The 15,917-nt window shown below is 40.8% G+C and overlaps 1 protein-coding gene across 3 annotated transcripts in view; it reads left to right on the top strand.

Annotated features, from left to right (window-relative positions):
- The window catches only part of tasora (transcription activation suppressor a), a 32,490-nt gene that overhangs the window by 11,278 nt on the left and 5,295 nt on the right, over positions 1-15,917 (top strand). For 2 of the 3 annotated variants that reach the window (XM_013273271.3, XM_005453586.4), the window contains exons 6-24: positions 261-392; positions 1,756-1,886; positions 2,249-2,280; positions 2,428-2,533; positions 3,525-3,628; positions 3,814-3,917; positions 4,519-4,591; positions 5,342-5,416; positions 5,714-5,910; positions 5,994-6,272; positions 7,701-7,884; positions 8,204-8,332; positions 8,491-8,645; positions 9,910-10,090; positions 10,448-10,936; positions 11,932-13,325; positions 13,697-13,819; positions 15,173-15,332; positions 15,517-15,625. In XM_013273271.3, coding sequence (XP_013128725.1) covers positions 261-392; positions 1,756-1,886; positions 2,249-2,280; positions 2,428-2,533; positions 3,525-3,628; positions 3,814-3,917; positions 4,519-4,591; positions 5,342-5,416; positions 5,714-5,910; positions 5,994-6,272; positions 7,701-7,884; positions 8,204-8,332; positions 8,491-8,645; positions 9,910-10,090; positions 10,448-10,936; positions 11,932-13,325; positions 13,697-13,819; positions 15,173-15,332; positions 15,517-15,625 — 4,157 coding nt within the window. The remainder of the gene's footprint in view (positions 1-260; positions 393-1,755; positions 1,887-2,248; positions 2,281-2,427; positions 2,534-3,524; positions 3,629-3,813; positions 3,918-4,518; positions 4,592-5,341; positions 5,417-5,713; positions 5,911-5,993; positions 6,273-7,700; positions 7,885-8,203; positions 8,333-8,490; positions 8,646-9,909; positions 10,091-10,447; positions 10,937-11,931; positions 13,326-13,696; positions 13,820-15,172; positions 15,333-15,516; positions 15,626-15,917) is intronic. The other variant, XM_013273272.3, reaches the window with a different exon arrangement.

Raw genomic sequence — 15,917 nt, forward strand, 5'->3', positions numbered from 1 at the left:
AGTCTCACAAATGTCAGCTTTCTTTTTATAGATATAAAAATATAGACATGTACTGATAAATGATCAGACTGTCTGAGGCAAAATTTCCCTGAATCGAATCGAATCATGGATTGAATCGAATCGAATCGGGACCTTGTGAATTGGAATTCTAGAAATCAGTGACGATACTCAGCCCTAATTTAAATCTTTGTTGTTAAACTCAGTACGTGGCAGTAGAAATGATTGTAATCTGCAGTGGAATTTTTTGTTTGGCATTTTAGGGAAAAGTCAAGAGCATCTATGAAAACATGAAAAACCTTCTAGATCCAACGCCTCGCTTTGACAGCCATATCTCCAAGAACGCCAGCAAAGTCACCTCGCTGAACTCATACCGCGCGTTTGAACTCACACAGGTAAATACACTCAAACACGGAGAAAAAAAAACTGTGACACTAAGATCCCTGGACAGAAACAATGATCTAATACACAGAAGTGGACGTCTTACTCTGGGACAAACATAGTGTTGATGCACTTACTCACATTTTATCTGTTCAACACTGAAAATAGTTTCAGTGCTTTGAGATGTTTTATAGTCAACATGAGTCTTTCAGTTGGTGCTGGCGGTGTTGTTGGGGTTCAGTTTTTGTTTGGCAGGAAATGCACGTCTGAATTTAACTTTAAAAACAATATTCAGAGAGAATTGTGTGGAAATGACTCGGTTGTTGAAAAAGCTGACATAAAATTACACGTTTGTCAGTATTTTTGTTTTTGTTTTAAATTGAACACAATCCAGTGAAAGATAGCTTTCAGCTTCAGATGGTTTACTCGCATCTACTAAAACAGATTTTCTGGTTAAAATGTTTTTTCTTATGTTCAAATTTTCAGTTTCCATATTTGTATTTGGATTGACTTGAAAAAGAAGTTTTCCATGGTTTTGGTTAGGCCTCATATTTAATGTGTGTATGAATTTCATTTCATTGTCAGGTCAGTGTTGTCTCAAATGGAACATGTCAGGCTGTGCACTCGCACAAATGACTGTTGCAGCATTTGACTCTGATTGTTGTGATCGCCACCTCATTTTGTCAATAACTTGTTGTCCCATCCATGCATCCATCCATCTGTTTTGGGTGGATAAAAAACGTCCACACTCACTCTGCATACCTAAACCCTTTGCAAACTGATACAAGTGTGCCACCAAAAATCTCGTTCAAGATGCTTGAGCCACCTCAACTTGCTCCTTTCGACATGGAGGAGCAGCCACGCTATACTGAGCACCTCCCGAAGGAGCATAGAGAGGTGCTCCGTTCGGTGAAGGAGGCTCATTTCTGGTTATCCGTGATCCCATTTTGGCCCTCTTTTGAATTTTGTCTTTCTCCCCCACAACATGCCTGGAAAAGAAAAATCTGTTTTATCTGTTGATGAGGATATGTTGTCAGATGGTGATATCATCGTCAGTGCGTATGACATATCCTACTTTTACTAGCTGCACCTCTTCTTCTACTCTGAGCCAAGATAGTGACCATTAATCATTATCATTCAAATAATTATTCAGGTGTTTTTAGTGAGATTCGTTTAGTTTGTTCATACTTTTTGTTGTGAATCCACTTGTAGGCAGTGCAAGTATAGACACAGTATGTGTATATGTAGAAAAAGTACTGACATATGATGCATTTAACGTCTGGTTATTGAAGAGGAAAATGAGCGGTTGTGAACCTTGTGAGTCTTTTAAAGAAGTAATGACTGCTTTAAACACCACAGTTTTCTTGATTATTCCAGCAATACTTCTACGAGTATACATTTGACGAGCTGCGACAGCGACCTCGCCAGGTGTGCCCATACGCTGTGGTCTCCTTCCAGCTTAAAGGAAAAGACTCTCCTCTTCCCAGTGTACCTCTAGCACCCATCAGGTATGTGACACATGTAAATTCATGCTATTCTAGCGAGACGACACCAAAAGAGAGTGTTCGCAGGTGTCCAGGAAAAAGCAGCCAGAGCAGCTTCAGTAATAAACTTTAGAATTGGAGTCTTTTAATGAGTGTGCTCCTGTTTTGTTTTCTATATTTTATTCCATGAAAGTCTGAATAACATTGAAGTAATTTCAAAATTCAAGTGTCACCGACTAAGTCATGCACTTTGAAGTAAAGCAGCAAGCTTTGATGAAATTAAAAAAGGAATTCAGACATGTGGAAATCAACAATGGTTCTGAGTTTTAACCTCCATCTCTGTTCCAAAACTGACATGAAGTTTGTGATTTGTGTTTGGTGGGCAGGTCGAACAGTCAGTCAGCAGAGGGGAGTAAAGGTGAGCACTGGTCCCTGTTTTTTGTTGATGTAATCACACCTGAATGTGAAAGGTCACCTAAACCGCTTGGATATAAAATACAATAGGAAGCTCTGTGTTTTTTCAGTCTTGCTCTGGTGCTGATGAGGTTTTATTTTTCTCCCACAGAGCGTGCTCAATTCACAGTGTGGACTGGAGACCTGGTGACAGGCGACCGAGTGCTCTTTCAGATCTCGCTCTGTTCCCTGTCTCCTCCCTTCCTACCCCACAAACTGTGAGTACTGAGCTGACCTTTAGGCTGTTTAAAGCAGTGGTTCTCAAACTGTGGGTCATGGAGTTCCTGTAGGTGGGGTGTGGATGACCAGAAAAGTCATTAGTTTGCTCACTTACTGACCAATATTTGTGACTTCTCTTTATTGTTTAAAAGGTGGATCAAAATCTAAAGTGTGCTTTAGATAGACTTGAATGATGTAATCAGCTACTTCTCATGTGAGTTTCCCATTGTGATGCGAACTCCACCAACTTGGACCACAGCTAGCAAGAGTTGAGTTCGGTCTAGTAAAACATAAAATGTTAGCGTGGAGCTGCTGCAGTCCAAGATGGGCAAGATGGAGTATATTCGATTCCATAGATTCTCTCTATCTAAGCTGAATGATACAGAGAACCACCACATCAGCAACCTGGCCAACAAGCCCGGAGGTAGGGCAAAAGAAAAAAGGAAGGGCTGGGAATAGCCGTTTAGTTGTTGCTGAATTTTTAAAAATAAGACTGAGGATATTGTCCACTGCTTAAGTGCTTATGATGTTTTTCTCTCAGACAGATGGAAAAAAAATAAAAAGCGAGTCACTGAAAAATAATTAGTAAATCTCAGCAGTCTGACTGGGTAAAGTGTAAGCATGGGAAACACTGGATGGGGGTGTTTCTTTGAATGGGGAAAAATAAAAAATTAGAGAAAAGGTTTCAGCTAAAATGAAAAAGCACACAGACATATTCCATCAACACCTCGAAAGTTTACCTGGCTTAGTTGACTAAATTCCATTGTTGGTGTCCTTTATGACATTTTTTCTGTGATGCATTGTGCTCAACTCTTTAGCTTAGCCTTACTAAAATAGCTTAGCAGCCTGCCTTTAATGATCTGTAATCTCTCACAGTATTATTTTTACTTTTACTTACTTCAAAAAAACTGCATGCACATTTAAACAGATGCATCCTTACCATTTTAAAATGATTCGCTCTGTGTCCGTCTCACCTTGATCCTCCTTCAGACCAGAGAAGCTGGAAATTGGTCATTTGATGAGGTTCGACCAGGTGACCAAGCTCCTCCCTGCCAGCCTGTTCTCCTATAACCTCTACAACAGCAGCCAAGAGGGTAAGATCACATTAACCCTCTTAGTGATGCCACGTTACACACCAGAACTACAGTAACTTTAATGTTACATAAGATTAGATAAGATATTGCCAAAAATCCTTTCTTAGTTATATTTTCAAAATGTACGTGCATTGAACTTAAAAGAGGAAGTGGATGGGACTTATTTTATATTTTCTTTTTGGTAGTTGTGAAGAACGGCTATTACTGCAGTCTTCTGGAAGTGATGGACAGAAATCGGTCTAAAACCAGCGTCACGAGACTGCTGCATGAGCTGGAGATAAAGCGAGTGGTGGGTTCCGCTTACTTTAATATCACAGAGGACTAGCAGATTCTCATGTACAGTGCATGGAAGCTATATTTGGAAACTATATATCTGCCAGAGTCTTTATTTACCTATAGAGAAAAGCAGCTTGCCTTTATTTGAAACGGCCTCACATCAAGGATCACAGATGAATAGATTGTGAAGTTCTGAGCCATGATCAGCTGAAACTCTGTCCTGATACAGTGATTTTTACTCTATTTTTGAACTGTTATTCAGTGTAAAATGTATGTTAGACAGCAGTTGAATATTATCTTGTTATCATGCTGGTAGGGCAATGATTTCTAATTAAGTGTCCCAGTAACTCATTTTTGACTTTTCTTTATAACGCAAAATGATAAGTGGATTTGTGGAAACGTTATTTTATCTTAAGACGTTGTTTGTTGTTTGTTTAGTTGTTTGGAGAATTTTTTTCATGCTTTGCATCACTATTGGAGTCTCAGAGATACTAAAAGTTGTAAATATGTCCCACAGACAAAAGCAGTTTGAATTAACTGTAACAAGGAAGACAAAAATAAAATGTGAAAAATGACAGGAAGTGTTGAGTACAAGTTGTCTGCTCTCTTAACAGGTTCTAGTGACTCCGCTTGTAGATAAAGGCTTTCTGTTCCTGTTGTCCAGTGTTCAGATGGCCACGCCCACAGGTAAGGAGTGCTACTGTGAGTTACACTGGTAAATTGTATGCAGGATAATATTTGGATAAAAATAAAGAATAAAAATAAATAAATTGGCATTTCTCACGGTTCAGTGTTATCTTCTCATTCAAATCCTGGCAGTATCTAGCGCTGGTGGTATTTTTCCTGTCAGATCACTTCTCTGTCAGTCCCGTATTGACCCATTTCATGTTTGCTTCTGTAAATTGTTTTGCTAATTTCAAACTTGGGCAGATATCAACTTTTATGTCAGACTGTCCCAGTCTTCATGTTTATAGTCATTGCCAGCATGGGGTTTGAAGCACAAGCAAAAACATGCACATTAATGTGTTTGATCCATCCCTCAGGCTGAGCATTCAACTTACTGTAACATCCTCTGATGGTCTCTGATGGAGAGTGTGAATGAAATGTGTCTTGAGGCCATCTCACCTCTTCCTAAATGATAGTAAAATACTGCATAATAACTTTGAAGGGGAGGTTGACCAAATATAAATCCTTTTTATGGGTTTTTTCAGCCCATTTCAGTGCCTTAAAGGCAGAATTGGCACAATCCAACCCATAGTAGATTTATTCTTGTTTGAAGTAGTAAACCTTAATTTTATCACTGCTGTGAGTTTTCTCTACAGAGAAAATATTGGTAGATGTCAGTGAAATGTTCATGCGCTATGTTTTTGCTGGTTGTATAATTATTTATGAATTTACTATAATGAAATGAGTAAGAGTGAGCTAATGTGTTTTCAGAGAGAGGAGAGAACTGGAAGAGGTGTCTTCTGGCATTGTTTGTTTTCCCAGAGACCAGAGATGTGTCCAAAACTGGTGAGTATCACCGTAAATGAGGGGTATTCATTTAATTTAATTGCCTTTTGGTACAAAGTAAAGTTTAATATAGAAAAGAAAATAACAGGAGTATTAGTGGTGTCCCTGAAAACTCATTTTTGATTAGCTAAATTAAATGGAGTCATAATACAAGCATTTTTAGTGTAACCACAGTTCACAGGATACTCAGCCTAAGTGTTAATACTGATCATTGACTCTGCTGAAGGAGTTAAACAGCTGAAGCAACATTATTTTCAACCCAATGATGTTTTCCTTGTTTTGTTTTTTTCCTTGTAGCACCGCGCTCTGCCTTCACTTCCCATGATGCCTCTGAGTCTCAGACATCTGGTGCCGCAGTGATGTCACGGCTGAGTCAGTTTATCCCAGCAATGCATCACGCCCTGCTCAAAGTTCGTGCCAACCCCCCTCCTGAGCTGTCTGCTGGTGTGGAGCGCCAGGCACGGGAATACCTCATTGGCCTGAAAGATGGCAAGGTACGACCCAAATCTCTTGAAGCTGGCATCTTCAAATATCCACTTCCCCTGGGGACTGCAACGTTTCTGTGTTTGCTCCCAAGGTTCGCCAGTACCCGATGGGTGAGTACGATTCCCAGATGGATGACAAGGAAAAGTCGTTTGCTGCTCCCATACACCATCGGGTGAACTTGGAGGGCTACCTGCGCTCCTACCTGTACAGCCCCGCCTTCTACCTTCTATCAGCAGCTCGGGCCAGGCTGTTATTAGAGGCGCACTGTGGCATCGAGCAGCCGCAGCAGGAAGCGAGAGCCAGGAAGAGAGAGGCAACAGAGAAGGAAGCGACAGGAAATACTAGGCACGGGCAGACCAACACACAAAAGGTGAACAGTCACACAAAAAAACATAACGCGTCTTAGTAAGTCCTCTTGTCCTGGTCATGTCCATAAGTATTCGGACAGTGATGCAGCTCTGCGCACCAATATTGTCTATCTGAAAGTTAAAGAATCAAGATGTTATTTTAATGGTATTGAAATTATTATGTTGTAATTCAAAATTTTATTGAATTACAGACTTTTAGCCTTAATTCAAGGGGTTTAATAGAAATGTTATTGAATTTACTTAAAAATAGGTCATTAGTTGTTTTTTGGGTAAAAGACTACATTTGGTAGCAGTTTAATGGTGCTCTCAATATCCCCTTCCAGGCCAGAAAGCTCTGGGGAGTACTCTGGGTTAGATGAATGTTGGACATCTTCAGCAAGAACAACATAAATTATCACAGTCTTTTATTTTAATGAAATCCTGTTTCAGCCTTTTCATTTTCCCTCTTCATTCTCTCTCTGCCTCCCTTTGTGGTGGATGCCGGGTAACAAGTTGATGGAAAATTATGGCAAAAATTTATTTTTATATATTTTTTTATATACTCATTAGTTTATTTCTCCTTGTTTCGTTCAGTTTCTTGAAGCAAACAAATAGGCATGTTGATTACATTTTGAATATTTACAAATGTTACACTTTTCAAAATTCTACATGAAGTCTTTAACTGTTTACCCCTTGAAATCCTGGAGTAACCCTTGAAGCTCTTTTCTGAGCTGAGTGGTTTCTGTTATATTTCAGCCTGCTTATGGAACCAACTGACTGTGTTTGCATCAGAAGTTGGTGAGGGTGGTCTCTGCCTACGCTGCTACCCTTGGAAAAACCCAGAAACTATTCTAATGGTAGTCAAACCAAATCTTTATTGATATATACTAAGGATACAGGGGAGGCATTGTTGTCATCAATACTGTTAGAAAGGAGTACCTAATCTGATAGTTATTTTTAGTATAAATTTTTCTGACAACCCTACTCAGTACGGGGAAAAACCCCCAAATGCATTTAGATTTGTGAGTCAATGTAAAGCTACTCCAGTAGAGTCCGTAAATAAAAATGTGGATATTGAAATGTGCAAAATAATCCTGCGAAGCAAAATAAATCTCCTTGAGTCATTCACCTAAACTTAGACAAACAGCGCATACTTTTGAAACTTATGAAACTGAGGGCTAAAAGACCCACAAACAAGCAGCAACTTAAAGTAGTAAAGACCTGACAGGAAATCTCAAGGGAGGAAACTCAGCTTGGTGGTTTCAGATTTAAGGCAGTTAAGATGAAAGTTTACACATTATTCGTAACTTGATGTCACAGTTTCAGTTTCACAGTTGCGTCTGAAATGAGAGCGAGAGACCCACAGTGGGTGGTTTACTGAAGTAAAGTGACGGAAATTGTTTTTGTCCTATGGGGTTGATGAACTCATACCATTAATGCTTGTTGTTCAGATGCAGCAGCTGATCGACCTTGTTTTGACCTGCAAGAGGAATGCAGAAAATGAGGTGAAGAGGGAGGAAGGAGGGGTGCTCCAGGCTCCAGGGAGGAAGAGGAAGATGGAGCAGCAGGCAGCAGAGAGGGCTATTAAATACCTGAAAGCATCCCAGGAACCCATAAGGTCGGGCAAGATCCCAGGTGAGGAGAAGGGAAAAGCATGTCTGCTTTTTTGATATGACCAATCCCAGGCTTCATGAAAATCAGCTTTCAGGTCCTGAAATGTAACCTCTAAAGTCATGAATGAACTTAGGTTTGGTAGCAAATCCTCATGAGTGAGTCATGTTTGTACATTTATGCAACATCAAGGGAAGCTCTTTTTCTTTCGATGATTCTTTTTTGTCAAATTTCCCTCTAAATTTTTTTAAAAACACCAAAGATTGTTTGCTTTTCTCATTTTGTTAACAAGCTCACAATCAATGACTGATGACATGTTTTCTCTTTGGATTTGCCTCCTAAGTTGAAGGAAATCAAGGGTCCTTGTCTCCTGTCTCCTTCACGTCTGTGATTGGCTCATTGGGTTTGAGGGATGCTGATTTGAGAGAAGAGGGATCTGAACTTGCCGCCAAACTTCTGAGCCTGCTAACAAGTGAGCGGATACTCGGACAGCATGCTGAAACTTTCCATTCTTCCTGCTCTTCTTTTGGCTCCTTTGTTTAACCAGAATCGTTTAACTCTGTTTCCTTCTGTTATGGAGCAGCTTGCAGCTTACATCTTATTTCAGTTGATTTTTCTGCTCATTTCCAGGCCTCTACCAGGCTGCCAGAGGAACGGCTAATCAGAGCCTTTATGAGGCACAAGAAGATGGGCTGAGGGGGTCGTATCCATTTGATAGGCTGGCTACAAAACTAGGCCTGCCCACCAACTGTGACATTGATCTGAGAAAGCAGGATGAGCTGGAGGTATTTTATGTTTATGGTATCTGTTCAAAAAATTACTGTCTAGATCAGCGATGTTAAACATGCAGTCAGGCAGCCAGAACCTATCTGCTGAAGGGTTCAATTCAGCCTACTGGATTGTTTTGCAAAGTGCAAGAAATTCTCATTAAAGTGTACTTGTTAGTGTGTGGGTACCAGTGTTACACATATTTTTTACCTTCTGTTTCCTGGCAAATTTTTAGAGATGCCATGCGAGGGCTTTCTTTCACTTTTTTTTTTTTTTTTAAATTTATAGTGAATAAAGCGAATACTGGACTGCAGAACAAAAAGCCTATTAAACAAAAAGCCTATTAAAACCTGAAGCATATCACAGCTGTGATACTGTTGTGGTTTCCTGCCAAGAGCCTTTAAGGGTTGTTTACAACATGATCTCAGTGGTTTTTAGAGTTTTCTTAGCATCTTCAGACCAACAAGAGTTAAGGAAGTTGATACCAGTGCAATCACGTAGGTTGTTATGTATTATTTCAATGTATTAGTCATCTTCCTGCCTGCTTTCTGAAGCTGGGACTAGGATCTAAGATAACAGCTAGATATTTAATTTTGACTGTCAAAGTAAATGTTAATGATATGACTTTTGTTTAAATAGACTAGTGAAATACTAATATTGAGTATAAGACATGAAGAGTTAAGCCATTTTAAAACTTTGCTCATACACTCACTGGTCACTTCATTTGTTTATACCGGGTTCCCTTCAGAACTGCTTAATTCTTCATGGAATCGATTCAACAAGGTGCTGGAAACCTTCCTCAGAGATTTTGTCCACATTGACATTTACAAAGTGAATTTCCTATTTCAACACTTTCCAAAGATGGTCCATTGAATTGACATCTGGTGACTGTGGAGGCCATTTGAATAGAGTTGTCATGTTCAGGAAAGGAGTTTTAGATGATTTGAGCTTTATGACACAGGCAGCCATCAGCAGATTGGTTGTCTGAGGTGATACAGGGATGGACATGGTCAGCAGCAATGCTCAGGTAGGCGGTTACCAACGTTTAAACAATGCTCAGTCGCTCCTAAGAGTCACAAAGTGTGCCAAGAAATATCCTCCATGCAGTTACACCAGTGATCCTTTCATCTTGTTTACACCAAATTTTGCAGCAGAAATCATTTGCATTACTTCTAAATAAAGCTCCCACACTGGATCAGCTTCTTCCAGAAAGTGTCATAAAACATAACCATTTGAAATCGAGCAGGTGAGATTACAAAGTGTGTTTTCTTGTGTTTGTAGGAGCAGACAGCAGGTAGCGTCAGTAGTTTGGAGGGATTCAGTCCCAGCTCGCACAGCGGGGAGATGAATCACCACGGAGCAGCAGCTCGAGGAGGAAGAAGAGAGCTGGAGAGAAAAATGGAGTTTGATGAAGATGACGAGGAGGAATATGAGATCCCGTGGGTCCTCATCCCCATAACAGGTGTGTCTGTCTGCTCAGTCAGACATCTGTACTCTAAAACAGACCGTGTGCATTTTTCAATAATAAAAAAAAAAATCAGCAGTCATACCACACATTTAAATACTGTAGATTTTAATATGAAGAGTAAATTAAAGTCAGAATAGAACTAAACTCAAAAAACTAAAAAATGTACGAACAATAAAAAGATAAGGGGCCACATTGTTTACTAACATTCATCATAGGAATAAAGGTTTTTGTGCTAAAACCGTGTCCAGGTACAGTTAGGATGAATACAGCAGCCTGTAGTTTAGATCACAGATCACAGAGTTGGAGAACTAATCAGACTGAAAACTAAATGTTGGTGTTTTCTGTCTGCAGGTCTGAGTTCAGAGAGGTACACCCTGGGAGACAGGAACATCCCTCACGATCCTCGTTTCCTGCACCTCACCACGGCTACAAGCATCACCACAACAACCAACCCTCCCAGGCAGAGCCCCACCTTGTCTCCTGAGCCCAGTTCTCCTCCCTCCCCCTCCCTGTGCCCATCCCCTGAGGCCAGCCTGCCTCCATCCCCCTCCCAGTGCCCCTCACCTGACCCCAGTCTTCCTCCTTCACCTTCGCAATGTCCTTCTCCAGATCCCAGTCCCCTACCTTCCCCGTCTCAGTGCCCATCTCCAGAGCCCAGCCCTCCCCCATCTCCCTCACAGTGCCCATCTCCTCAGCCCAGTTCCCCACCTTCTCCTTCCCCGGAGGCCAGCCCTCCGCCCCACACATCCTCCCAGCCTAATGAGCTCAGCCTACATAATAAGAACCACAAAAGTGCTAACGAGGAGTTGTTAACCTCCATGGCCTCCAGGGAGCTTGCAGGTAACATCAGGCAACCTGAGAGCGTCTTGCTTAATGTATCAGTGAATTCTGGACTTTTATGCCACCTGCAGTTTTGATTGCCAACTCCAAATTTAAAAATTAATACAAGTTTATTTTTCCATTTTATGTTGCACATTTAAACTCTGGGTTATCGGTTGTGTAAATCATTGTGGCTGATTTATGTATTTATTTATTTTAATAGCTTTAATTTACGATTTTTGCAGTATGAAGCACCATTTTATTTTTACCAGTGTTTCTGAGCACTTTTGACATTCAAAATTCCAGATCTGAACAGGAACCTGAGCATTTCAGGTGTGTTAGAGGCTTCAGCTACCTACTGCAAAATCTAAAGACAAAGTCCCTCTCACCCTCTGCAATCCATACTGTTCATCTAAAATATGACTATTATATGCTACTGATGAGCCTGCTCTCAAAATGTAGGTATTGAGACAGAAAAAAGGATAATGTATATAGAATAGTGTGTAATTACATCTTCCATCAAACTGATGCATTCTTAACTCTAAACTTATATTTAATATATCAGAAATACATAGGAGCAGGCGCCAGTTTGTGGAAGCTGCCATGTTCCCCTGCCCCTGAACTTATAGCTAGCTGCGTTTTACATATGTGGCAGGAGATGAGCCTTGTTAGTAGAGACCTATTCCCTGAGTATTTCCATGTATTTATTTATTTTAACTTATTAATTCAAATATTGATATTTGGTGTTCCTGTATTGATTTTAACGACTTGTAACTCAGAAAATTTTCATAGTATGAAGATGACAGTTTGTAAGTGTAAGGTGAGACTTTAAAAAAACCCCCAAAACGTTATTATATTTTACGTCTGATGTATAGTGCCAGTGCAATCACATGATCCTCATTGGTTCTACTCCTGTAATCCTTCCCTCTTGTAATATATGCTTGTTTTTAAATGGGCTGACCTTCGTGTACAGTTAATATAATTTGTCTCCAGTCTAACACTGTCTTCTCCTGCAGCAGCATCCAGTGACAAAGAGGAGAAACCTCAGGGTAAAGAAAGGAAGACTGAAGAGCCATGCGTTTCTGCATCCATTCGTCTATCTATTCCTCCATCTTCAGAGAGAAGGATCTCATCACCATCCACTGAGCGAGTGAAGGAAGCAACAGAGAGAGGAATGGTTAAAGTGAAAGAAGAAGCGGTAGAAGCTTTGGTGAAGGAAAAAGAATGTCAGGCAGGTGAAAAGGTGCAGAAACGAGAAATAAAAGCGACTGATGATCATGAACAAGATTGGGAGATCCAAGAGATGGATTGTAAAAAGGGAAACGTGAAGGAGCTGGTAGGTGGTTCTGCCTCCTCAGCCTCTGCTTGCCCAGATATTAACAGCATTGTGGACAGACATCTTGGTGACTTCTCCTCTGAGATTCAGCTGCTCCTGCAGGAGGAGAGCACCCACTATAACTTACCTCAGTACCCTCACTCGACTTTAATCACAGAAACACCTACACCTCAACACACAATGTCCTACGCCTCTGTGTCTCAGTTTTCACAGTATGTGTCCTTCTACAACCCCTGCCCTTCCGTGCAGGACTACGTGGACTCACTAAAGGACGGCATTGACAGCATGATAACAGAGTTTGATGATGGCTGGCGAGAGCGCAAGCCCGAACCCAGTGGGACTAACCCTGACGCCACTTTAGCGAATAGAGTCAGTGCTTTTGTGGCCAGCGTTCGAGCAGCTAATACTACAGGCAGAGATGACGAGGGGTCTGCTTCCTGTGATGAGCGGACAGCTGCTGACTCTGGCACTAAAGTCAGTCAAAGCCTAGCACTCTCCAGAGGAAATGAGGCGTGGCTGCCAGACAGCACAAACTACAGGAATCCCACAAGTTCTCATGTTTCTTTATCAATTCCTACCCCCTCATCTGGTTTGATCTATGAGCCTGCAAACACTTCTGTCCTCTGCCCTCCACCTAGCACATCACCACATTCTCAATGGACACCACAGCAGAATGAAACTGTAGAAATCAGCAGGACAATCACTCAAGATGTCAGCCAAACACAAGAAAACAGCACCACGAGGACTGTGCTATGTACTGCTGCTGCTGACAGTGGGGGTGTTCTTCCAGCTAAAAACATCGTTGTGACTCTGCCGGGGCTAGGAGGTACTTCTGACTCTTTGGGAGAAGCTTCCCATCCCTCTAAACCGGCATCCAGCCAGAGCTCTGTACCTGTCCCCAAGCCCAGTGTGGGGACTGCACCCCCTGCCACAGACCTGAGCTCCCTGATCAGCCAGTTGCAGCCAGATGTGTTCAACAGCCTGGTGGAGATCATCAAAGAAGTCAAGAAAAACTCCCTGCAGTTCTACATCCACTGCACTGAACCAGGAGACGAGGTTACCAAAGATATAAAGGTAACCTCATGGGCAGCTCAGTTCACACTACACGTAGAGCCAAAGGAAAGTCTCCAGAAATTATTGTTTTAACTGTTTTTTAAATTTGGGTTTCCTTTACTTATTTATAAATAAACAGCTTGACTACTTTGACAAGATGATCTCAAGAAAATCGCAAATAGAGACTGTTTAACATGTCAAAAATGAAAGAGGTAATGCCAGTTATTAATGCTAAAAGAGCTAAACACAAAGCTGCTGCTGTGTACGCAGAGTTGAGGAATTTTTTGTTGGTATAAATGTGTATAATCTCTGGTTAAATTGAAGAATAAGCCATAGAAGTTCATCTTTACTGACGCGGAGTTATTTTATTTGTGTTTGACGTTATGTTGTAGGAACTCCTGCTGAAGCAGGGTAACGTGGAGCAGAATCCAATCACCTTTCTGAGCCAAGAAGACCCTGACAACAGGCTCCTGGTCATCATTAAGAACAAGGACATAGCTGGACACATACACAAGGTAGTTAACAGCTGTAAAGTCTTGACGGACTCTGCTTTAATCCACACGTTTTGTCTGATGATGACTTCTCCGGTTGTGATTAAATGTCCCCTGGCTGGTACACTGGAGCTGCCTGTACTATAGATGTCAGCTGTTTTCACTCAAGCTCTCCAGGCCTCATTTTTTTAGACACCAAGGATTGCTGCATGTGGGTGAACCTGCAGCTTTCTAGTACAATGCAAATAAAGGGTCTAGTAGTCCTGTGCATTAACCCCCAGTAAGAAGTCTCATGTGTCCTACCTCCTCATGGGAGCTCCCTTGACTACGCAGAATATTTGCCTTTAAGGGAATGGGATTGTATTTTATGTACTCATTTTGTCATCTTTGTTCTTTTTACTTTAAGACGTTTGTAGTGCAGTAAGGGTAACATGACACTACACAAACATTTTAAAAAATGGTATTGATTTGTAAATAATTGGACATGAGTAACTTAAGCTTATTATATAATATTATACTACTGTATATTTCAAATTACCTCAGCAGCTACTGTATATTTCAAATTACCTCAGCAGCTCTTTCTCTTTCTTTAAAGATGTAATGCATTCTGGGGTCAGCTTAAAACAAAGGCATATGTGAAATGTAAACCTGAGGTCAGAGTTCCAATGTGATCTTTGGATCCAAACTATAATCCCATATTTAGAACCAGTATGACTTCATGAATGTTGCCAATACAAACAAAGTAGCAGGTGAGCGGTGGCACACCTTAAGCTGGTCCCAAATTTGTGTCCATTTGTGTAGCTCTTCATTATTAACCTTTATTTAACCAGGAGTTAACAGACCTATACAAGCACCCCTGCTAACTGCTGTCTTTGATCAAAGCATGTTTTTATACTGCAAAGTAGAAGCAGTACAATCAATGCAGCGGCTCATGTGATCACGGTGGCATTGTGCATCAATCAAGTGCTGACTTAAAAGGTGGCCTGGACAGGAAAGACCAGCGCATTTAGAGCTTAAATGCACTTACACACAGCGAACACAACACCTGTGTGCACTTTTAAATGTAACACTGCAAACAAATAATGTCTGTTGTGATTTCTGCCTTCTCTGTGGCAGGTGCTAACTGTAGGATAAACATTAGTACTAATGCCAATAACAGGTTTTCCACATATTTTTGATTTAATATGTATGTGCAGTATGCTGCAAAGGTTCCTGCAGTACTTAGCTGTCAGCAACTGCACTTTTTATGTGCCGCTGCTGTGAGGAATTGGGTTTTTCATGCTTGGCAGATGTTTTGATGTAGATATTGAGTCATGAGAAGCCCACACTGAAAACACACATACAGCTGCTGTGTTTATGTGTTTGTGTTGCTGTCAGATCCCAGGGCTGGTGTCTCTGAAGCAACACTCTGCTGTGGTGTTTGTGGGAATCGATACGCTAGATGACATCAGGAACAACAGCTACAATGAGCTCTTTGTAGCCGGAGGCTGCATCGTATCAGACGAGCTGGTCCTCAGTCCAGACTGCATCACTCACGGTAGGTCAGAGAATCAGAAAGCAGCCATGTAAATGTAGTGAAAAAAGCCTTGCAGTTCACATCTACACATGGAGAAAATTTTCTTTTTCACAAAGATAAAAACAGATTTTGTCTTTTCTGTCAATCAAAACAAATGCATTACTTATATAACTGTAGTGTTAATTAATGAAATGCTTTTCTGCAGAACAACTGGCGGCACTGCTGATGTTCCTGGAACAGCACAGTTCTCTAGAGAGTGTTTGGAGGTGGAAGATTCACTGCAAAACGCACAAAAAATTAAAAGAACAAGCCAGGTAGTAAATCTGCTTCTCACTGTGTAATGAACAGCCTTTAGCCATTTTAGAATCTATAGGTGTCACATTTCAAACAAGTTTCTTTTACATTAGTTTAGGCCTTACAGATTAACTGCTATATAATTCTAGCAGGATATGTAAACTTTTACTTTAAAAACTTTAAAGGAATTAAAAGAATACATGTGAAACTAACCTTAACTGTAAACAGGTCATTGGTGACCTTGTGGATAAAAGGTTACAGTATTCAGTTTTCCAAACTGGACTACATTCTGACTGGAGAAGTGTAGTTGAA

The sequence above is a fragment of the Oreochromis niloticus genome, linkage group LG5, assembly GCF_001858045.2.
Source record: "Oreochromis niloticus isolate F11D_XX linkage group LG5, O_niloticus_UMD_NMBU, whole genome shotgun sequence".
In the NCBI taxonomy this organism is placed as follows: domain Eukaryota; kingdom Metazoa; phylum Chordata; class Actinopteri; order Cichliformes; family Cichlidae; genus Oreochromis; species Oreochromis niloticus.